General features: G+C 45.1%; 1 protein-coding gene across 2 annotated transcripts in view; it reads right to left on the bottom strand.

Moving 5' to 3' along the window:
• SRGAP2 (SLIT-ROBO Rho GTPase activating protein 2) overlaps positions 1 to 24,953 on the bottom strand; it is a 488,054-nt gene that overhangs the window by 54,182 nt on the left and 408,919 nt on the right. For both annotated transcript variants that reach the window (XM_069238579.1, XM_069238580.1), the window contains one exon: positions 18,208 to 18,313. In XM_069238579.1, the coding sequence (XP_069094680.1) occupies positions 18,208 to 18,313 (106 nt within the window). The remainder of the gene's footprint in view (positions 1 to 18,207; positions 18,314 to 24,953) is intronic.

Genomic DNA, 24,953 nt, shown 5'->3' with positions numbered 1-24,953 from the left:
TTTGGTCACCTTATACGGACTGTGCAATTTCCATTGACTTCTACGGTGATTTTGTCTATAAAAGCTGATACACTTGGAGGTGAGCTAGACTTGTTTGCTCAAACTCTGAGAATAGGACTGCATCATTTTGTCTCTTGATTTTGACGTGGATTATTTTCGCTTTGAGATTCTGACATGTCAGACTACTTGCTACATCCAATTGCGCCCTATGCTAAATCCCTATTCAGATCTACCATGCATTCTGATTAAGATTATATTTCTGCCTTCATGTTTCATCATTACTTTTGTTAATAAACGTTCCTGGTTTCCAACTTCACTGGACTCCAACCTTCTTGATCTAAAGCTTATTTATTGACTATGCTGATTAACTTGCTGTCAGAACTGTTTTCTGTTTGGACACATTGCCTCATAAGCTATAGCGGTTAACACCGACTCTGATCCTGCCCACGCGATTTATCTTTGATCATCTGATAAGATACAGTAAACAATGTAACACGTTTTTTTTTTTTTTTTTCCCCAGGGGGTTTAGAGGCTACCCATTGCTTACCATTCGCTGACTTCATGGTCAGTCATTTCCTTGCTTTTCTTTGGCCAGTGCACGCAAGCTTAACTTCCTCCTCATACATTTGTTCCTCCCCCTGGACCACAGCCCAAATACGGCTTTCCTTGGCGAGTGTTCTTCCACTACTTTATTTCCCGTGAAGGACTCCATGTGTGTGCATGAAGGGCGACACTGTAGCCATGTACCTATGTAACAATCGGTCAAACACTGGTATGTTTAGTCTTTTTCAGTATATTTGTCAGAGTACAATTATACAAACATGACTCTGCTAGACATGCTGTGTTTCTTGGTAAAATGAGTATAATTTTGTATTTCTTTGTCAGTCTCTGACAAGGTGCCTTCATCCTTCACAACTTCAGAGGTCCCCCCCGTCTTAAGCAGCCTTGCCTGAAATGTTCTTGTTTAGCTGCTTAAAAACTAAAAACAAAAAACCTGCTCTGTGCAGAAGGTGCTGGTGGTGTTGAATGGGAAGCTAAGCGTCTGCCAATGCTCAGCAGCGTGCCAGACAGTGAAACGAGACTAAATTGAATTTAATTAATGATTCTCAGTGGCACTGATCAGCAGACTGGGATTAAAGGTAGGAGCAGCGTGCTGTGGGGAGGGGGTGGGGTCTTGGGGGAGGAGGCATCCCGCAATATTTGCTTTTATCATTTTTGCTTGGCAGGGCAATGGGATTGCTGTGTGGACAGTGAGTAAACAGCTGTGCTCACTAATGTTTATTTTATGGGTCCTACGGACTTTAATTCCTAGCAAGCATGTCTGCTTCCACAATATGTATGTTAAACAAACAAAATGTAGGTTAGGCAACCGATGCATGCACCAGGGCTTGTATCAGCTGTACAAACAGAAGAAAAAAAGAGATGAGTGTTAGTTCCGTAAATGCGGTCAGTGTTGTTCGAGGGATTTGGAAAAGTCACTGTGTATAAAATCCAGAACTTGCTGGTACAGAATTGTTTGGGCTGAGGGCGCTGAAAATGCTTTCTCCTTTATATATGCATAATATATGTCGATTACTTGTAATATGCTTAATGTCTTTCCAGTTCATTTTCTACAAATAGGGCAATACTAATGCTATCCACTAGCTGGAATGAGTTCTCAGTGGAGAGGCTTTTTCTTCTATAATATTAAACAGTGAATTCGAACTTGCAAATAATTTGAAAACTGTTTTTAGAAGCAATAACAGTGTAACACACCAAGTTATAGGTAATTTCAGTCGGCTGGGGTTCTACTGTTAGAAGGATGAACAGAGGAGTCAGTCCTGCTGGACCCCGATTCAGTGCTCTGACAATTGTACATCGACATGCCCAGCTGGCGCTCAATCCACTGAGCCTTTCTAACGGACGCACTCTTGGTAAAGCATCTCCTGGGTGGCTAAAATGTAGTTTGCACTGCTTTATGCTTTTCACATGTTGCATTCGTTGATTCCTGCCTCACTACTTTCTGGAACATGTTACAAATTGTTCCCCAGGAATTATGGATTTTTGATGTGCATTAAAAAGGAAAGCATTGTCAGCTATTTGGTAAAACCATGTGAATGAACTTTCTTCACAGGCATGATGCAGAGTGGAAAATAGATTAAGAATAGATTGTCAAATTGCTTCACAATTGCAATTTGACAAATTTGAACCAGACATCTGATTATTGATATTATGCCACTGCAGTGGAGCTTTACGCGGACATTTCCAGTAAATACTGTCCAAAATATACTGTGAATAAAGAACTCTCTCCTGTGTGCGTCTGGACCCCACCTGCACTTTACCCTTTCTCAGTGTGCTTCTGTGCCCCCAGAACATGCTTCTCACGTTCATCGGAGTCCTCTTTACCTCTGGCTCTTCTCCATGTTCCTCGTCTTCATTTGCGTGCTGCTGCCGCCCCTTGCCCCGCAATCCGGACTCCATTAAACATGCTTCTTTTTAAGAAGAAAACACCCCACAATGACAACCGCTGGGCTGTGTCATGTAAATGACATGCTTGAGCCTACAAAATGACATGGCCCAGAAGCTATGTAATTGTGCTTATTATTTTACTATTGCTTATTAGATTGCAGCCTAACAGACCACAAAGCTGTTTAGTTTGCTAAAGATATATTGGGAACTTTCGGAAAGTTGACCTAGGAATGTATTCCGCTTGTTATTTACCATTGACTTTGTGGTTTGTAACTCACTTTCTGGCTTCCCATTTGCTGGCTTTATTTGCTTAAGGCTCTCCAGGTGCACTCCACACCACTATACTATGCCACTCAAAAGCACTCTATGGCACTCTGCACCACTCCATTCTATACTGTTGAATTCAACACCAGTGCACTCAGCGCCACTACACTCAGCAACACTCTGCGCCAATGCACTCTCTGCAAGTCCACTCTACTCTATGCCAGTCCAGTGTATGCCACTCTATGTGTTTCCACACTATCCCACTCCAATACACAAAACTCTCTGCCATTCCACAACACTCTACGCCACGCTCCTCTAGGCCACTAACTTTGGTCCACGCTGTTGAACAACATGGCTAAAACAGACTGGCAAAACCAACAGCTCTTGCAAAGGTGAGACTTAATAGCTTTGCCAATGCTTGTTTTATATACATTTTTCCCTCATGCTGTGCAGCTGCTGTTTTGATGAAGTACAAAATTAAGGAAATACACGGGTAGATCCAATACTTCTTTAAGGCAAGACTTACTGGCTTTGCCAAGTCTTGTTCTTAGACTGTGTGGACATGCCTTGTTACTTCTGTTTTAGGGTGAGGGTGGAAAGGAGGTGAGTTTTTGAACCTGCTACGTGGATGTTTTGTTCCCTATTTCTTTTCCTGGTGAGAAATAGACATGATTGTGAGCCATTTCATCTTGATGTATTGTTAATGGCCAGAGCTGCCCAATACCTAAGGATCCCTGTTGGAGGGCTGGTCCATACCTGGCGTAGGACAATCGCCTCAAAAGTTGCTGGCTACCAGAATTAGACAGCCAAATGACCCTAAACATGGTGTTGGGCCCCATGGAGCATTTCCAGGACACATCTACCATTAATTTCAGCCAAAGCAGAGGCCCAAGTCCCAGGCATGCCAGGTGTATAATACTACACTCCTTTCATATTCTTTTTCCCCCCAAAAAATCAAATAGGAAAGCATTTTCCTTGCTTGCGTTAGGATTTACGGTGCCTTTGCTGAGCCTCTGCGCTTATCATCACATACTCTGTCTTAAGGCCACAAAATGGTGTAGGCCAGGAGGCACAGTGGCTTGGGCAACGGACTGCGGTGCCTTTATACAGCAAAAAACAACGAGAACTTATAAAATAAAATGTGTCACAAGTGACTACAAAAACACCAGGCTTTCATTTCCTAACCTGTTAATATCTTACAGTTTCGGAGAGGATTGACCCTCTTTTTAGCCATCACAAGGGAAAGAAAGGGCTTGGAAAGGCAATACGTCAGCTCAGCTGAATTCCAGGTGGACGCTTGGATCATGTGGGTCATCATTCTCCCTCACTGCCTCTGGAAATAAACCAATACACACAATCCACATCAAACTGCGTCAGGTGGCAAAAACAGAAGCCTACAGGAGCCCAAGCTTCGTGCTGTCGCAGCCTTATGCACTAGTCACCGGGAATTTGCTCAACACCACAGTGAACGTGAATAATCAGCGTCAAAAAGCTAGCAGAATCCTGTTGTGTGTTTAATACATTATACAGGCCATAACGGTATAGGAACTAAATAACTGTCTGGTGTGTTCAGTCTCGACATTGGAATCCATATCATTGATCCCTGGTGTGAGACATCACAGAAACCGCAGAACCGTGCAGGAAGAGAGATGGGTTCTGCAGATATTCCAGATTCTTTTGTTATGACTGTTGGCTGAGCCACGCTCTAAAATGCAAGAGTCGTACTCCCTTTTGTCACTTTCCAGCTAAGGTGGAATCAAACAGGAATTTGGGAGTAGACGAAAAAAAAAAAAAAAGTATTGGTAAAGAGAACACGCCTTGCCTTTGAGACCTATTGGCTTTGTCAATGGTTTTTAGCCATTCTTTACAGTATCCCTGATGATGTGTAGAATGGCTAAATAAGAAAATACAAATGCTATGACGCAGTCAGGTGTCTCATTGTGAAGGTGTGCTCACCACGCATGTGCGCCTACAAAATGACGCGGCTGTAGCTGTTTTTTTTTTTACTTTTTATTTGCCAATCGAGTTTGATCAGCAAAGAAAAAGAAAAAAAATAGGCAAAATCAACGTTGGAGGGGCGCACCAGGGAAAGTGCAGGTGGAGCAGAACATCAGTAAAGGCGCGGGGTGGGGGGGTGGGGAGTGGAAGAGACACGGGCACGGGGAGGAGAAACAGGTGGCAGAGAAGGACGGCACAGGTGGGGGGCTCCTAAGCAAAACGGAGGGCAGTGGGGATGGAAGCAAAGTGAGACCAGATGTTGGGAGGAGAAGCCGCCCGGTGAGAGCAACAGAGCAGGCGGAGGAGAAGCACAGGGGCGACAGAGAGCAACACTGACTGCTGGGGAAGAGAGTGCATGAGGGAAATAGCCGGAAAATGCATGCTCTCCGGAGGTGCGCCAAACCAAAAACAACGTGAAAAGCAAGCAGGGAAAGGAGAGAAATCATCCTAACAAAAGAGGTGGGAAAGAGACTTTATGCTCCATGGGAAGGACAAACAGAAGAATGACAAGTTGGGACACGAATAAGAACCAGACAAATTAGACTGACAGAAAGGTCAACAAGTGAGAAGCAACAGAAGATCTCAAAGCCCCAGTACCTTCTTGGTATGCCCCCAAAATGTCTGTCACAACCAGACAGCTGTGCTGTTTGGAAGGCGTGACCTAGAAAAGGCTCTCTTCATATGAAGGTCTGCGATACATTTTCAGCAATGGCCCAGACATCAGCTGGCTGATTTTCAACATGCGTAATAGGAAAGCACAAGCGTTGTCAAAGCTAATAGGTCTCATCATTCAATGACGTTACCGGAGCTTTTGGCTTTGCTATTACTTTGATGATGCTAGTCTGTATGGGCGAAAATAAACGCGCAATGATATATGCAAGCATGTGTCATCTTCCACACATATATATATGCGTCAGGATACTATGGCAGCTCCAAAAATGATGTCATGAGTTACCACACATGGGTGTGCATACATCACAATAGCATGGCCATGTTTTTTTGATTAATTTACTATTCCAAGGTAGCGGTGGCCCATCTTAGAACAGTCCATCAAAAAATATAAAACGTATACCGCAAAAAAAAGGCAGTCAAGCAGCAAAAAGAGATCAGGAAGTGAGATACAATGGTTTAGTTGGGGGGTGAGGGTAGGGAGAGCGGAAGCAGGGAGTGGGGAGTAGGGAGGGAGGAGGAAGAGGAGCGGGGATTTGGGTGGCAAAGCAGCACACTAGGGAGGAAGTAAGACAGGTGCACTCCGCTAGAGTGGTGAAAGATAAAGAAAAAACACTTTCTGAATGTAACTAATTGAAGGCTGCAGGTCAACCAACTCGAATGATGGTAAAGAAAATATTCTCCAGGGGTGGGGCGAGCTACAACAGGAAGGAACGCTACTTGATGAGGAACTAGTAATGAGTGACAGGAAAGTCAATCAATGGGCTAACCCAGAGCACACTATACTTTTATATTGGTATTATCACAATAGGTCTTCGACAACAGACCAAGAATGAGGCGTCAAAATGGGCACATCTTTTTTTAATGGCACATTGCCAAGATATGGATTCACTTTGAAAAATGCCTGGAAATTGGCACCATCCCTGGTTTGTTCTCTTGTTTTCACAGCTTTTTGCTCTGGGCATCTAGTATTTTCATCTCGGATGTCACTACAACCTATCAAACAGCAAAAACACGTTTGATTTAAAAGTTGTGCTTTTCCAAGCTAAACTACAATGACTGCGACTCTTAAGGCATCCGCATGAAGATGCCAATAGAAAAGGCGTGCCTGAGGTAAAAGCAGAGAATCCCCTGATCAACATGGATGAGAATACAAGATGCAAATAGAGGTTGAAAGGTAATTGTACTGGGTCAGGGTAGAAATAAACAGTGAGGCCTTGTAAGCATACTGCTCCTTCCGCATATTCCAACAGCGCCATCCTATAAGGGGGTTTCTTCCAGCACAACCAGCAGATGCAAAAGTACCAAAATAGTTACTGGCCTGGAGTAGTTTTACAGACTGAAGAATCTTCTAGAGTCACATACTGTGTGTGCATCTTTCCACCGTGTAATGGTTGGGTCTGGAATTGCCTTTCTAGACCTCTTGTCATTTTACCTGAGTGGAGTCAACTGTTTGGTGCCCCGTCTATCCCTCTGTGATATCGGAAACACGTTCTAGAAGGCCATTTGGGTGGTCACTATCATCAGAAATATTTTCCCTTTTCATTACTCTCGTCTTTGACGTGGCTTAATAATCCTTTTATACAATTTACACATTGTGTGTCCAACAACCTCCTCATTTCAGGAGAGGTGTGATGGTCACACCTGAATCCAGAAAGTTCTTCAAGCTGCAAAGCTACTCATGCAGCTTAGTAAACATTTACTTTTGCAGCTTGACTATTCTCTGGATTCACATGCTGTGCATCAGTTATGTAGCTGTATATTCCCATTCTGGGAATCGGCTTAATTAGTTACCAAACAGGCGTTTTAGTATTCTGCTCGACCTGTGCTTCTTTGTTTCCTTCAATATCCACGCAATAGTGGTTTGTAAAGGTATATACAGAAGACCATGTGACTGCCATACAGATGCCATTTTTTGGAGACATTCACTATGAATGCCAGTGTTTCCCCTTTTTCCTTTTTGAGTGTGCTCTTGTTCTTGTCCTAGTACTACATCTGCTAATTGTAACATGTCTTAATTATGTGAACAATCCATCTTGTAATGGTCCCCTTGGTGGCCGGTGAGCCTTTGCCTGCTGGTGTGAAGGAGGTAAAGAATTTATTTCCCCTCCTGATTTTATTTCTTGCAAGCAATATATGACTACCATTCGGATACCCAGCATGTCCAGATATTTTTTGTGCTTGTGTTCTTGGATTTTAAAAGTCTTGGCAGGTGGATAGCTTGGTTGACATGAAAATGGAAGATGATCTTTGGAAGAAGTTGCGAGTCTGCCCTCATTGCCACTCTGCCCTTTTGTATGTGTAAGTAGGATTCTTGTGTTCTGAGTGTGTGTAATTCACTAACTCTCCATTAGCAGTCTTGAGTGGTAGACATTTGAGCTTCACCTCAAACGCTGTGTTGAAAGCAGTCTTCATGAGTTGTTAGCACTAAGATTAAGTTTAACAGTGGTGTGAGCATCAACCTTGAAGGGGCCTGCTCCACCCCTTCAAGAAATCACTGCAGTATTGAAGAAACCCCTTCTTATGACACCTTAAGTGTAGGCTACTATGGCAGAGGGATGAACACCAACTGAGGGGACGATAGACCCTAATACAACGAGTGAGGTATTTTAGGCTGAAGCATCCCCGTGGCAAAATATCGTTAAATTCCAGCCGGTTGCACCAATGTTCCATTTTGTAGTGTAGCGTTTTCTTGTGAAAGATCCTCTGGCCTCTTTTAGGGCCACCAATGATCTCCTTGGGGGCCCCAGCTGTCCAAGCCAAGTCCTCAGGGAACATGCTGTCAGGCTGAGCGTTGCTGGTTCTGGCCATTATACCTGGCCTCCTTGCATTGTTAAGAAGTCCTGATAAACTGGTAGTATCATCACCCTATCTTGTGCCATCTCTACAGCAAAGTCATGGCTTCATGCGCACCTCAGAGCTATGGGTCCTGGTGCCACTGCACTCAGTGCACCGATGATAGCTACACCATTGATCCCCTAGGCACCCAACAATGCCCCTGAGGCTCTGCCCTTCCCTGCAGGCAGATATTATTCTCCACTGCAGCATGGAGTATGGACTCTACCAGTGCTCTGCAAGGAGTGGTCCATGGTCACACCAACCTGGCAAAAGCCCCTGTAAGTGTGCACTTGTTTTCAGCTTTTGATGTAATTTTGTAGGACTTGTGTAGCGAGCAATCCACAAAGTGGTGTGGGGGGCAAAAAGGGGGAAGGGTGCAGCAGAAGGAGAGAAAGCTTTGAAAAACACTCTCTTAAAGTGCAAGAAAAGAAATAAGTTAGATCCCCGGACGCAAGCAGTTGAAGGCTATAATCATCCAATCAAACAACAGTAATGAGGAAGTGCCCCAGAGAAGGGACAAATAAAGAACAGGAAGGAAAACCATCAAATACTGAGAAGAGAAATTGACACAAATCATCCACCGACCACTATATGTATTTTACGTATTATAGACAATAGCAAAAGTTGTCAGTAGGCCAGACCAGGGAAAGTTTATACTTCGATGCTACACCCGAATGCTGTAACGCTGCCTGCTTGCCTATGCTGTTTTAGAAATCCCTATGCAGTGGAAGGCAAAAGTAAAATGATCAGACCAATTGGTTAAGACATCTGCCCAAACACTCCTTTATGTTTCTTTAATACATATTATAAAAACTAACAAAAAAAGTCTCAGAAAAAAAACTATAAAGGTGTAAGGTCTCTAAAAGGCCAAACCTAAAAATAACAAAAGATGCAGCATTGATGGCGTGTGGCAAGGACTTGATAAAAGTTTAACAAAATAGTGCAGCAATGGCAACATCTGCAGCAGAAAAGCAGATGCAATGCCCATTGGTCGGAGAAAGGAGTTAAGAGCCCTCAATGGGCAGTGCAACTGTCAGTGTGTTCTCCGACAGCCCATTAGGTCAGATCAACACACCCGCTCTAAGCCAGCCCGGGAAGATGTTTAACATGAACAAACTGCATGTACAATATTGAAAGACAACGGCGCTGCTCAGCTACCGCTAAACAACCCACCGGAGTCTGGATAGTAAAAGGGATTGAGTGGATGGAAGAAAAAAAGTCACACCTTGAAATACCTAAATATGGGAAACTGATCCTAGTAAAGCAATCCATAAAGTATAGCAACAGAAGTAAGAATAAAACATATTTGTTTTCTCCCTGTCCATACGACTCTCATTCAGTTGTCTGCCAGCGACCGAGTAACAGAAACCTCTTTTGAATGCAGAGATGTTTAAGGAGTTAGATGAATTACTATTCTCTCATCGGACATCTGCTGTGATGTGCAGATCCTAAGTTCGAATCCTGCTGCGGCCTGCTCGGACTTCCATCTTTCCACGGCTGGTATCAATGCACTGGATAATATGGGCAGCGTTTTACAGCGCTGCAAAACTGTAGATGTACAGCATGAACATTACAGTATAAACCCTATACTAAATAAATTACCATTAAAAGGAAAAATCGAACGGGAGAGAAGACGCATTTATTTCTTGAACAAGTTACAGCTAGGGATAACCTTGTCTCAAGGAGAAAAAAATGTCAGCTTGACTTCCAAGGAAACCTTGGTTTCTCAATATCATTCTCAACAAAGTGTTAATTCCCAGAGGGAAGTGTAACTGTGGAATTAAATAGGAGAGAGAGAGACAATGTTGCCTCTCAGCCATTGAACATTTGATGCACTCATTATGACTCATTTAAGAGGAGACAGTGTGTATTTTTTGTTCCTTTCTTTGAATTGTCCATGATGCCTGCTCTTATAAACCACAACGCCCCCTCCCCCCTGGCTTTTACTTACAAGGTACTGGCACGGGTAGGGTCCTGGAGTCAAACTACAAGGACTCCTTACAGATCAAGGTACACTAATTAGCACTACAACCTCAATGTGGTGGACCTGAGCTGACAAAGGCTTTATCACCGTCTTTACTGTTGCATCATTAGCTTCAGACAGTACCCCGTTCCTACCTCTGCCACTGTTAATGGTCCATGCTCCAAAGGCCCTGTTGGAAAGCAGGCTTTTGGGTGGCAAGAATGTGTCACTGGTGGATTTAAACATGAGCTCCATGTAGAATGGAGTCTCCTAGGCGGCCTTTTTTATTTAACACACAGTATGCAGTTTATAATCTTATATGCTTCACTTTTTTTTTTTAACTTTCATTAGTACTGTGTGCTCTACTCGTGTCTGCTCCAGCTACACACATTTGATGAGCTTTAGTACCAGTAAAGTAAAACATGACCAGTGCTGCTTTTGCTTATTCTAGATGGGGTCTTTGTATTTTATCATTCACTATGATGCTATTCTTTATTTGGGATTGAAAATGCTTATGTCCCTGTATGGGCCAAGTCTGGGCACAATGAAGACAGCGGAGAGCTGACGAGTGGGCCCCAGGGCGCTGGGACCTAGCGGAGCGTGTGGCTATAGATCGCCCATGAGCTACCTGGCCAAGTAAGGGAACCATCTGATCCTCCCTTCGAAGCACTGGAGAGGCCCCGGGGCACGGTTAAAGCCGTCAATGGACTCTCCAATACGGGAGACCATTGGGAGGGCGAGAGGACCTGGAAACAGCGACTAAATATGTCTTGCAGCCCAGCCACACCAGGTACTGCAATTGCACACTTGACTCATTTTGTGTGGCACACTAGGGGTGAACACAATGCACTACAGCCTTCCTGGAAGTCCTCAAACCGACCCCCAGACCTCCCTAAAGAAATTCTAACAGCACACCGCCTTGGAGTCAAGCCTAGGACGCCAAATCACTCCCCCTACAGGTATCAATTCGGGCCCGGGTTTGCATCAGCTGCCCTTAATACTGATATAGTGGGCAGCAAATGAATGTGGGCCTCTCCAGAGGGATAGCAAGCAACAGGAACTCCTTTGGTCGTTCTGTACAGAGAGCCCCCACAGGCCTACACCACCGGCGAATCACTTAGAGAGGTCGGTAACAGGATACCCGACAGGCCACAGGGAGATATCCCACAGGGGACCACCCCCAGGCAGGCAGCAGAGTACCACAGCCAAGCCCTTCTCCTCTTTCAAACTCCTGGAGGGAGGCAGCAGAACAATGTAGAGGTGATGACAGGGGCACGAGGTTCGCAGGCTGTCCACCAGACTAAATACTGGACAAATTTGCCCTACTATGTGAAGGCGCAACTGGATAAAGGTCAGAGGAAGCAGCTGGTCCAATCGAAAAGGCCCCAGATGAAAACTGGTCTTTCATCCTCAAGGGCATTATGGCAGCGATCCACAAAAATAAAAATAAAATAAAAGGGATGGGGTGGGGGTGGGAAGGGGGTATAATTTGACTCACTGAAAACTACAATAGAAACGGTCTCCACACATGTCACACTGGTGGGGGTGGATCTCCACAGCCTGAAAACACACATGAAAGAGGTAGAAGATTCTCTTGCAACCCTCCAGACTGAGAGAACAACCTTGCGGTGTCAAGTCAAAGTTCTGAACATCACAACAATGCTTATGGGGGTGACACTGGAAGACTATGAGGGTCGTTCAAGAAGAAATAATATATGTCTGGTTTTGGTCCCGGGTAAGGATGAAGGCTCAGCAGCTGATCTCTTTTTAGAAGACCACATCCTCAAAGCCCTCCAGCCTCGTGGGCTTTCCAAATTCTTTGCGGTCAAGAAGGCTCACTGAATTCCAAATACTAGGCCCAAACCAGTAGCACCACCCCGCACAATAATTTCCCGCATCTTTAATTTCAGAGACCGCAATGCGATCTTGCAAACAGCGCGAAGTGCCCCTCCAGTCAAATATGATAATACTGTCACCAGCTTCTTCCCAGACTTTACACTTGAGTGCAAACACATCCGGTGTAGTTTTCTGGAAGTGAGGCACATTTCAAATACTCTATGCTGTTCACGGCACAACTACGAGTGGTGGCAGAAGGGAAGCCCTGGCACTTCACTACCCCCTAGAGGGCGTGAGACCGGCTAAAAATTTGGAGACTGTTCGGAGGTGCACAATGAAAACGTGGCTCCGCACAGCAACAAATACTCACTGAAGCCAAGGAACACAGATGACTCGATGGACAAGCTGCACGGGTCAAGGTCACTGAAACAAGCAGCCCAAGGGAGTGGAGTGCCAGCAAGAAAGACACGATGACTGGACCGATAGAACAGGATGATATAAAGACTAGATAAGGTATCAACCAGACAGTGACTCAGAGATAGGGACATTTCCCCATTCTCCATCATCATCCCCCGTCTCTTTTCTTAGCATACAATGATGAACCGGCTGCTGAGACCTTGGCTGCTTTTGCACTGAATGCTGATGGAAGTTAATTGGTAAGAGGTTAAAGCTCTGGCTGGAGGATGGGGGGTTTGACATGTGGCTGCCATAGCGACCTTTGTTTTAGTCCTACTTGGAAGCGACATGCACTCTATGTTGGGGGGTGGGGGTCAGTTCTAAGTCTGCTATGCTGAGAGGCAGGGTGGAGGGTGCAGTTTAGGAGCTTTATTTATAGCTTTGTTACAAAAGGTACAACAGTATTGTGGTTCGTTTGCACAGACAATGAACACATGCACAGAGAATTGCAAATCCCGCCAAGGAGTGAGGATGGATGGCGGGCCGGTCAGCCAGACAAAAACCCATAAATAAATATACACACAGATTGGAGACCCTTCCAGAAAGTCCAGCAAAAAACTCCTGTCTTGGAACATTATTAGCTTAGGAGATAAAATAAAACCAGTGGTAGTGATGTAATAAATAAAACGCTATTTGCTCTATATCGTTCTCCAGGAGACTCATGATAGGTAGCACGTACCATGCCCTGGACAGGTGGGATATAAGATGGTCGTTCATGCGATTACACTACTGGTTCTTGAGGGGTTGTTGGGTGGGGAGGAGGGGGGGGGGGGGGGGAGGTCGGAATCCTTACTCGTAAGTCACTTGCTAATTATTCATCGAACATGGTCAGATACACAGGATCGAAATGCAGGTCTCGCAGGGAGGGTGTAACAATTAATGTGTGTTCTCCCCACTTCACCTTCATGACTCACTGTTACCCAACCTAAGTGCCCTACTGCTTGCAATGCCAGAGGGTAAACTACTATTGGGGGGATGGGGGGCTGGAAGGGATAGTTTTCCCCCCAGACCAGTTGGCTTCTCCCATTGACGACTGCTGGATTTTCTTTCCGCCTTGGGCCTAACGGACTTTTGGCGTGCTAATTATCCCAAAACGCAAAACTTTACTTTCCACTCGGGGCACACGGGAGCCTCTCCCGATTTGACCATCTCCTCATCCTCACACACGACCTTCATCACTACTCAGACGTCCGACATTTAGCCAGAGGGATATTAGACCACTCTCCGATTTGAGCAGTCTTCGGACTCCACATAGACCAGACGACACAACATTGTACTCAGCCCTGGTACTTTAAGGTAACGCTGATTAGGAAGGGTATTATTGAGGCCACGGACCAATACTGAGAATGAGGCCTCTGTAGACTTGCCGCAGACGGTATGGGAAGTATAAAAAAAAGTTATCAGAGGGCAGGGTCTATCACTGATAAGAGGACACAAACAGGATGAACCGGCTAAAATGTTGGCCCTTGAAAAAAAAGTTGCAAGAGATGGAAAAAGATCTTTGGCAAAGCAACCCAACTGAAGCCAGTCATACCCTACACTTAAAACAACAGCAATACAGAGATAAAACTGCTGATGCCACTAAAGTAAGCCGTAGAGAAGCACAATACTGCCTCGACGAGGTGGGCAATAAAGAGGGTAAACTCCTGGCCTGGCTGGACAAGAGGGATGGGACGGGCTGCTGGGTGTTGGAGGTGCAGACTGGCTCTAGCGTACTGGTAAAGGACCCACTGGGAATAGCCAACACCTTTGACACTTACTATGCCCAGATCTACTTCCCGATGGCCACTGCCATTGCGGACGACTCAAGGGAGCTCCTAGCTGACTTTCGCCTTCCAATTCTTGAGCAATCCGACAATGTTCTCCTAGATGAAGAAATGGCCAAAGCGGAGATAAGCCATGCCATCCAATATATTAATTCGGGCAAGGCCATTGGCCCCAGTGGAGAGCCAATCGAGCTGTACAAGATACTGCCCTCCAAGCTAGCCCCCTACCTGCAGCACGTTTAAAGAGAGTCAGCTTATTGGTTCACTGCCCAGAGATCAGCGTCTGGTCACCACAGTGGTCATTCCTAAAGAAGGGAAGCTACCCGATGCGCCTCATACCAACCTATATCTCTCCACACTGCATTGCTGAGGTTAAAATCCTAGCAAAGGTGTTGGCTGCCTGCTTACTCAAAGTTGTCTCGACCTTCGCCCACCATGACCAATTGGGCTTGATGCCGAGCCAAAGTACCACTCTCAACCTTTGGTGCCTCCATGGGGTGCTGTGCCAGTCCCGCAACCTTCAGGAGAGTACCCTGGTACTCTCTCGATGCAAAAATCGTCTTTTGACACACTGGAATGGCCCTATATGGTTGAGGGCCTAGCAAAACTGGGATTTGGCCCGCACATCATCAGCTGGGTAAAATTGCTCAATACGGGCCGTTGGAAATGGCACTGTCTGCAGGGTTATCACCTAACTTTTTGCCTTTCTCCTCCTATTTTTTCGACCATCTTTTTGTTGGATTAAGGACTATGGACACTTTACCACTGCTAATGGTGCTAAAGTGCATGTGTTCTCTCCCCTACAACCTGGTAATATTGGTTTACATCAGTTGGGCTTATTTAATTTACCTGTAAGTCACTTGTAAAGTGGTATACTATACATCCAGGGCCTGTAAGTTAAATGCTTCAAGTGGGCCGCTGATTGCACCACCCACAGAAGTAGTCTTTCAAACCTGTCTCAGGCCTGCCACTACAGGGCCTGAGTGCGCAGTTTACTGCCATACTGACTTGGCAAACCAAACCACTTGCCAAAACTCCCTTTTTAACTACACTAAGTCACCCCTAAGGTAGGCCCTAGATAGCCCTATGGGCAGGGTGCTGTGTATGTAAAAGGTAGGACACGTCTTTATGTTTTCCATGTCCTAGTAGTGACAAACAGCCTATTTAGTTTCTCACTGTTAGTTTCTCACTACTTTTAGCGCTGCTTCTCCCAGAGGATTGCATGGGAAATTCCCTGACATATGTCGAAGTAGTATTTTCTGATCTGTGAGGAATAGCATTGGTATGTTTGCATTGGTAGTGAGAAATCATGTTACTGATGTAGGTGAATTTTTAGAAAGTGGACACTTATCTGTGCCTTTAACTCTAGTACTTTGCAGCCTGACCCCAATCCATGTCTGAGGCAGAGTGACGGCTCCACTTAGTGCATACTTTCTAAACAGTCATCATACAGGAGGGGCTGGGTGCGACAGAAGAAGCATCTGTTTATTGATAGACTTCCTGGGTTGGGGAGAGAGAGGGGCCTCCACACCTTACACGTGAACAGGCTGCGTCCTGCTCTCACACAATGGACAGATTACACCCAACTGATATCTGGAGACAGGGCAAAATTAAAAGGGTGTTGGGCTTCACTTGAAAGGGCTCTTTTGAAGTTATCCCTTGAACAAAGGCACTTCTGAGTATAAATTGAGGTGATGTAGCCCCCTGATTTTTGAGACACTGTATGGACTGGACAGCAGATGCTGCTGTAACAACTTGCCAAGAAACACCATTGGAACTGCCCTGCTTATGTGCTGACCAGTGGCCTTTTAGGTCTCCAAGAAATACTGCCACTTTTTGCTCATCAGGACCTTTGTGCTGGCCTGCCTGCACCATGCTTTGCTGCCCCCAGTGCTCTCAAAAGGAATGGGTGGGGTGCCCCCCTTCTTCCCACCCTGTCTTCCACTAGTGAGTGGAAAGTGAGCGCCGGGGCCAAAGGAGAAGTGCCTGGTGGGCACTTCAGGGTTGTCCCTTATTTATTGACAGAGGTTTTTGGTCCTAGGAGGGGCCTAGAAGGAGTAGTACAGAGGCCATGTCTAGAGTAGCGCAGCTCAGGTGCAAATTCTCTGGTGGACCCGGGGCACGAGCAGGCACTGACTCCTGCTGGTGGAACTGCAAGGATGTTTTGTTTTGTTTGTCCCAATGATGACCTTTTTCACTGCCAGGACCGGGAACGCCGAAAACACCCAACAAACGGATAGAAAACTCAGAGCATTACTCTGGGATAGGGACCCAGCAAGAATTGCACTACACAAACTCACCAAGGGGTGGTACGATGACAAGATAGCGCTCCCTGATATGCGGAAATACTATTGGGCCGCCCTATTTACCACTATCGACCACTAGATATACCTCCCCCAGAGGAACCGGGCACAGTGGCATCTGGCTTGAAGAAATGAAGGTCTGGGATGGCAGGGTAAAAATCACACAAACAACTATTCCCCATGCCCACAACCCGCCCCACCCACCGTGGAATTCTGCAGTCCAAGACACCTGGGAATCACACTTGGTTTTGATAAATGGGACCTAATGGGTCTCTCCTGGGTGGGAGACCTTTGGGCACATGGGGAGGTTATCTCTTGGGCGGATTTACAAGTTGACTACCACCTGGCTCCCACGAGGTTTATCGCTACTTACAGGTGAGCCATGCACTCAGAGCAGTACTGTTGAAGGGATTGGAGCTCCCTGAAGCTTCCCCCTGGAGGACTGACTGCTTGACAACACCCAACATGAAAAGCGACCTCCTTGACATACAAAAAATTACTCAACCACACACCGGATGCACTACAACACCTAAGGGAACAATGGGCCCAAGATTTGGACGAGCTGGAAAATTATGAATGGGTGGAGACCTTGGCATCCCCTAGAGAGGTGGCCGTAAGTGCCGGCTTCCACTTTGCCCAACTGAAAATATTGCATTGTTGCTATTACGTACAAATTACATTGATGAAGATGGTTAGAGCCAGTGCGGACACTTGGTGGAGATATGGTAGAATAGGCATGCTTTATCATACTGTATGGAACTGTCCCGTGTTGCGGGGTAGCATGCAAGTGTGAAGTGACAGGGGGATCAATGACCGCCACTGCAAAATGGTGTATCCTCAATATTTGAAGGGAGATAGATATGACCCACACTATGTAAATCTGGTGGACACTAGGCCTCATGATTGCCAAACGTACTATTTCATGCTTGTGGGGGGCAGAGCAGATGCAGCGGGTGGAAGACCGGCAGAGGGACATGGATTTGTGCATGTTGGCCGAGAGAGTAGTCTACGAAAGAAGGAGGTTGTCCCTGGAAATAGTTAAAAAAAATCTGAGGCCCCTGGAATACCTACAAGGGTAATATTTACAATTATTCGGTTTCCTTGGGTCAGGGTGGACTAGTGGTAGACCTATCTAGATCCTCCATAAACACTAGCTAAATGGTTGGGAGGGGAGGAGAATGGTGTTGAATCCTATGATCTTTGAAGCTGATTCAACTGATTATCCTGTCTACGAAAATGCTGTGAAAGAAAATGCTTATGTCCAGGCCTTTCCTGTGTGGACAGTACTAAACGAATACAGCGTTTCAAGACCTTCCCACAATTCAGACATTTTAACTGCCAAAAGAGGGTGCTAGGTGTGGCCTGAACTATTTCATTTGGAGTCCCCTATGTCCACACGTGATTCCTTCCCACAGCACGATTAAAAGTGTCCCACTGCAGCACACTTTGTAACTGAGCACATCCGCAGCACTCACTACAACAGCATCAGCTTTGGGGATTACTTAATCACTCTGCTCAGCTTTTTAGATTACTAATTTATGACTTCAACCCATTCCTTGAGTTTGCCAAGAGCCACACTACCTTAGATTGCAGCTCATGCAATGTCAAACAAGGCAACAATCCAGCTGGGGAGGTGTAAATCATGGTCTCAAAAGTCTACACTTACTGGTTCAGGAAGGCGAAGAGGTACCTCATGACAATCAAGGTGGACTTTGGAACCTTCTGGAACACCTTCCGCATATGTTGGGCTCGCTCTGGAAGGTTTTCCATCCCTAGGTTGACAAATGGAGGGGCAAAAAAAAAACACATCAATGCTGCGCTAGGCACATGAACACTGTTTATCGCCGCATTCAATTTTGCAAAGCCTAGCTTTTACTATACCAGAACCAACAATCACCTTGTCAACACAGAAACCTCAAAGAAAGAAGCAGCTTGAAAGGGTGAGAGTAAAACCAACTACACTGTTCTTTATTGGTAAACCATAAGCAGGACTTTGACACAAGTGATTTTCATTTCTGACCCTCCTACCGCACCAATGCCCCAGCAAATACCATTGATTTGGAAACAGGAAAAGGTGAGCAGAAATCGGAGGTGAACAGTTGGCTGCTTCAAGCTCAGCTCGAGGTCCTCTTCGCCCCTTAAGCACAAAACGAGCTGAGTTTTCATGCAAATTCTCTTTGCCACCCACACTGCAAACTCATGCAAAAACACTTATAAAAAATCCCTTACTTCAATCAGAGATTTCTAAACTTAACAAGGATAAATACTATGCAGCATCTCCAGACTGTGGCACTGTCTTCACTGCTACATCCACCATGACTAATCCAGTCATTGTGCAGACTACCAAAACTGCTTCTTAGTTGTTTTTTCCAGGACTGGTTTGATGTTAAGCAAGTTTTGGTCTCCATATTTTGAGGAGTCTTCACTTATTTTTAGCTACAGCCATCTACACAGCACGTCTTGTCTGCTGCTAAACATATTGTGGGCCTTACCAATGACTAATGGGGGATGGGAGCCTACCCACTGCTTAACATTTCCTGTCACTCATTTGCCTGCATCTTATTTATGTCCAGGTTTATATAGTGTTTGTCCCTCCCACTGAGGACTGCCTCGCTTGATTGGCTGGCTTTACTGCTTATTGTTCAACACTACTTTTTTTTATTTTAGGTTGCGCACTCCTTCCTTGAGAGTGCTTGTTTTTTTTTTTTTTTTACATATACTCTGTGTTGCTCTCTGTCGTCTGTGTACTTCTCCCCACCCACCTCTATGTTGCGTTCGATCTTGTGTACTCCCCCTGTTGCTTTCTTGCCTGTGCGCATCTCTGTCTACTCAACACTACTCTTGCCCCGTGATTTTCGTCCCTGCACCGCGCCCTCCCTGTTGCTTCCACTTCTTCAGTGTTGCTGCGTGGCCTGCCTTTCTTTCCCCATTTGCTTTTTTTTTTTTTTAAAACAACAACAAAAACAAGCGAATAAAATACATTTGCATTTTTATTTGTCCCTTTTCAACTCGGACCGGTAACTAAACAGAAAAACAGTGGCTGTGTCATTGTGTAGGCATACACCTGCATGGTGTGTGAGCCTATCGACTGCATCAAAGGCTTTAAAAAAAAAAAATCTTTAGCCATGCTGATGTTTTAATTTTATTTTTCTATTTCAATGTTTCTTTGATTGGCTGTGTGAACTTTAATATTGTAAGGAGTACTAGCACCCTGTGGGCAAAAACTGCATTTTTATAAAAATCCATAAATATAAAATTATCAAACAACTTTTGATCGCTGTTGTCATCTGTAAACAGCTGGAAGACACCCGATTCCAACACTAAACAGTTCATGGCAACAGGGCGGTCATCTCAAAGGCCTTTCTTGGATGATTAAGAACTGGAAGTACCAGGTAAGTTTTGCTGTGTAAGAAAGCAAGTGTTAATCCAGCACCATCAATGCCATTAGAAACAAAAAAGCCAGGGTCTACTGGTCCGCAAAACCATGGAACCTGGAACTAGTTGAGGTTTTTCCCACTTGACCACATTGGGTAATCTTGGACAAATCACTTCAGCTTCTTGTGCCTCATTTTCTACAAGTGGGTGGAGACAATGTTTAGATCGCTTTATCCCAACAGAGGGTACAATGGGGCTCCAGTCACAGTAATTGTGCTTAATGGACAATCGTCTATTACCCATGAATATTAAGTAAGGGAGATTTATCAGCACAAAATCCTTCTCCACACCTCGCAGTTGCTGGACCCTCCTTGGAAGGCAGAGTTGAGGCCACAAATAATGTTGCCAAAGTAGAGTGAATGGTGACTAAATGTGTTTAAATCATTTTTACTTAAAAGAAAACATTCTGATCATGGAACCAGTTTGATGCTACCTGGGACCTTCAGGGCCAAGCTTTGTATAAACTAGTGAATGAATCGTGGGGGGAAGGCTTTGAAAAAAGGAAGACCCCACAAACAGTGTAATGGACCGAATGATTCTTGCTTAAGTAGAATCCTAGAATTAAAGGTGTATGGGACCTCAGGTCAGCGTAATTATAGAAGTTCAGCTTCTGATACATTGAATGAAGGCCATTTGTAGAGCCCACAGTGACCTCAAAGGTTACCCCCCAGACAGGATTATGAGGCAGGGAGAATTCCACGATTAAAACTTGTCAGAGGAGAACAGCCTGGAGTTGAGGGCTTTGTGGAAAGTGAGATGCTTGCTAATGACCGAAAACGAGGTGGAGCAAGTTCCAATGTTTGGCCATAAGATAAGCGAAAGGCCTTTTCAAAACCACATTTGGAATGCAATAGTCTTGTGTTTGCTCGAATTAGAGCTCACAGCGCTGTAAATTACTGACTGGACTTTTATTGCCAGACAGACCGAAAATAACAAAAGGAAGAGAGCGAGGGTGAGCTGGCCCTGGAAAAGCCCCCCTCTGCTGTTGGTTTATGTTTACAGAGGGAGGTGGTGGGGAGGAGGGAATGAACAAGCACCCACACTGTTGAGGTGAAACAGGCAAATGCCCCCAAAAAAGTCCCTTACAGAAGAGATAAACAGGACACAGCGTAATTACACAGTACTTTGTGCTGCTCCCAAAGTGAAAAAAGGCAGGACAAAGAGGCAGAACTGACCACTAGCAAGCAAGGATTTTTGAAGGACACTGCAACTAAAAAATCAGAACGCTGGAACTCACTCTATTGTATACTTTAGTATACAGCAGGCCGAACGCTCGACCTAAAAATGAGAGTCAGACCCTGGAAACAGACAAGAGAAATGCAGAAGTCGCTCTTTGGCTACTCCTTAAAAAAAACCTATCATTTTATCACAAATGGCCATATGGCTCAAGAAAACGATTTAAACATTATCTACTTGGGAACAAGAAGGCAAGGCATGCTGACAAGGTGCCAGAAATAGGGGTGCAGTGGTGGAGAACTGAAACAAGCCTAGTAGTATGGCCTGACCAGAGTCAGGCAAAGTAAGGCAAGTTCCTCAATCACTGCGGCCTTGTGAAGTTTAGCGGGGAACAATATTCTATTGGCATAAAGCTTTAGGGGACAGATGGGTCACCATTATGATTTCTTTTTTTTTTTTACCCGGGGGGGGGGGGGTAACAATGGCCTTTCTCCAGCTTGTAGGAATGGAGGCAGAACTGTAACAAAAGTTGCAGAACACAGGAGCAATGGAGCTGTGAGCCAACTAAGTAATTATTACAGGAGAAGGAACTGGGTTGACAGGTCTTAGTGGTAGAAAGGAACTTGTTCATGAATTCTAAGGTCAATGGTTGAAAATAGGGAGAGCATGCAGGGCAGCCAGGATATCAGAGACAAAAGATAGAGATATCAGACAGTTGGTAGAAAGCACGATCTACTTTTTCAAATTTATAATGGAAAGAAAGAGGAAAATCACCAGAGCTTGCACACTTTCAAGCCCTTGAACTGCGGTACAAGTACGAGACAAGGAGTAACAATAGCCAGTAAGAGAAAAGAACAGGCTGTGAAACAGAAGGTCAGAAGTAGTGCACGAGAGACAGCTGCGTACGACATAAATATCTCTGAACCACAGGAACAGAAAGAAAGCACTCTGTGAAGCCAGCAGTGACGTTGCAGAGCACAAGTGAACACAGGCATCCGATTTTATTAGTGGACAATAGACGACCAAGAGTGGACAGTGTTCTTAGAGGTAAAAGGGTCAGCACCGAAGAGCTGCTTTATTTTAAAATGAAATATGAAAATATTACATTATGTCATATCTATTGACAGAAATGTTAAGGACATGAATTTGGTACTTCAGTTTGGACAAGGAACCAAGGCATATATCTTTCCCTTGTGGCCAGCAGAATTGCAAAATTGTATAGGTGAGTGGCAAGTCTCCTCAAAGATACTGATTCAGCAATCAGAGCGGTTTGAGGTGCCTCCACCTAACCTTTCCCTGCCTTCACTAGGCACGTGTGCCCGGGATGCCCTGCACTCGGTCGGCTATTCCTGGCAGTGATTTAGTGAGACAAGAGAATTATTAGGCAGAACGCAGATGACTCTGAAAGTGTTTGGAATTAGTGTGCTCAAGTAAGGGGAGCATACAGACTTACAGGCTGCATGAGGGAGGGGAAGTCTGTCTACATTACCTCCATCCACACAAACCTCACCTCCAGACAACGAGAAGAAAAAAAACACAAAAGAAAACAACAACAAAAAAACAAAAAAAAATAGAAATGCCAGAAAGAAAAGAACGCATGCAATGGCTTGAAGTCAGAGGCAGTGCTGTTTTAAGAACCATAATAGTAGTTGCTGTCACAAACTGGTAGATGTCAACTCACTCTTTCATCTTGAAAACAGTTTAAAGGTGACTCTGGCAAAATTCAGTTTCTTGGTCAGATGACAGCTTACCTCATTCAGTGCGACAAGCCTAGATGTTACACGTTTAAGGAGGGAATACATTCTGTGAAACCGTACCAGTCAGATGATAAGCTAACAAATATCAATTCAAATGTTTATTTTATACCATCAAGCATGGCACAATCGTCATCCAACGTTTTGTTACAATTTATGCAGTAATTGCATTCTATAATAAAGTTGTAGGAGTTGTTGCGAGGTGGTGACTCTAATTAAGTACTCTTTTTTTAAAAATAAAAACTATTTCACCAGGCGTTCTATAAGTTAGTAAATGGACAGCCCCTGAAGACATTCAGAAGGATGGGAGTCCACATTCAAAGGCCGGGTAGCGTGATTGTCGTGACTTACTGAAGAAAGGCACTGTCCGAGTATGTTGTAGGGATGGTGCGATGAGGAAGTAAGAGGATATGGTCCAAGGATTAACACTCTTAGAAAATCCACTGAGATTTTGACAGGCAGTAGAACTAGATTGTCACGGTACCGTGTTTGGAAGCAGATTTTTAAAATCATGTTTCCAAGACTGACAAACCCAGTGGTGAGTAGGACAGCATGTTCATCCAAATAAACATGCATTGTGGCACAAAGCTTTCTGAGAAAATTCAGCAAACCTGTGTGCCTGTCATGTCAGATCATGCCAGGATGTCCCTTCATTTATATCACTTTATATCAAAACTGAGGCATTTGTTGTGCTGAGGCCAGAATTAATGGCTGACAATTAGATATTACCCAGGGACGGTCACCACTGGGAGTTAAAATTAGGCCCATCTTTCTCTAGGAAAATCATTTTTGGTTTCCTAATAATTTTGGAGCAGTTGGTGAACCTTCACGAAACTTTCCCAAAAACATGTTCATCCACCTCAGCTCTTAACAGGAACGTTTTGGGGTGATCTGTCAAGTAGGAGGTCGAGCAAAATAGAAGTCCCAAAATGTGTTTTTCCCATTCATTTTCTCATAGGAACTTTAGACAGAGCTACAGCCCAAACTGCTGAACAGATTTACACCATATTTGGCAGAAGGCTAGACCTTGGTCCAGAAAGCGAGCTCTTTGAGATTTGGTGTAAATCTACTCAGATGATTTGAGTAATTAAGGTTCAAAAACGTTCTATTTTTCATGCCTCAAGGCTCCAAGGACCCAAGGACCCAAGAGATCTCTTTCTCGGATTTATTTGACTGTCTGCCAACAAATCAACGATGATGTGGCAGCAGCCACCTGAGGACTTTGTGCTAAACCCTTTAAAAGAAAAAAAAAAATGGGGCAGGGTACGGATGTCCTGGTCCTTTAGGCCTGGTGGTAGGGAACCCATTCACAGAGCAGATATTATTTTAATGAAGAGGAGGTGAGTGCGTGGCCTCCTCCCAGATCCTGGGTCGAATTTAACAAAAAGGGAAGAAGAGGGCCAACGCAGTCCTCACCTCCTTGAGCCTTAAATGGCCCTGGGGACCATATACCCTGGGGAAGTAACACTATTTCAAAGGGAGGGTGTGTATGGCCCCTCTCCTGGAGCCTCTAAAGGCCTCAAGGCCCCCTTCCTCCAGGTCCGGTTCAGTTACTGTGTCCCAGGGAGCCCACTCCGGTGACAGTAGTTTCCCTGCTGGCACTGATGCGGGCATGGAAACACGTTTGCTCTTGTGTGGCGGGACCACTTTTAAATCTTCTGCCAAGTGCGGGCAGGGAGGGCACGTATTCTCCGAGCTGGCGGGAGATTTAAACGTACACCCGTTGGGTGGAAGCATCCTTTTGTTTCCTTCCCTACACTACAGCGGACAGGGAAACAGATATTGCTCCTGAACCAAGTGGGGAAACAGCTGAGGCCACAGGGGCTCTCTCCAAAGTGCTGCTTCGTAAGTGCACTGTGGCACCCACCTGTAATTGAGGGGCCCTGGAGAATGGGGTCCCATGAGCCACAATAGGCTCGGGGAGGAGAGTGCGCGGTCCCCCTCATCTTTATAATGACATGTGGTCCCGGGGCCTAATAAAGCTCAGGTGGGGGGATGGGGGGGGGGGGGGTCGTGCTGCACCATGACCATTTAATTCCTATGTGGC

The sequence above is a fragment of the Pleurodeles waltl genome, chromosome 6, assembly GCF_031143425.1.
Source record: "Pleurodeles waltl isolate 20211129_DDA chromosome 6, aPleWal1.hap1.20221129, whole genome shotgun sequence".
NCBI lineage: Eukaryota > Metazoa > Chordata > Amphibia > Caudata > Salamandridae > Pleurodeles > Pleurodeles waltl.
Note: the sequence above shows the minus strand (reverse complement) of the source record. Positions and strands in the feature narration are given on the sequence as shown.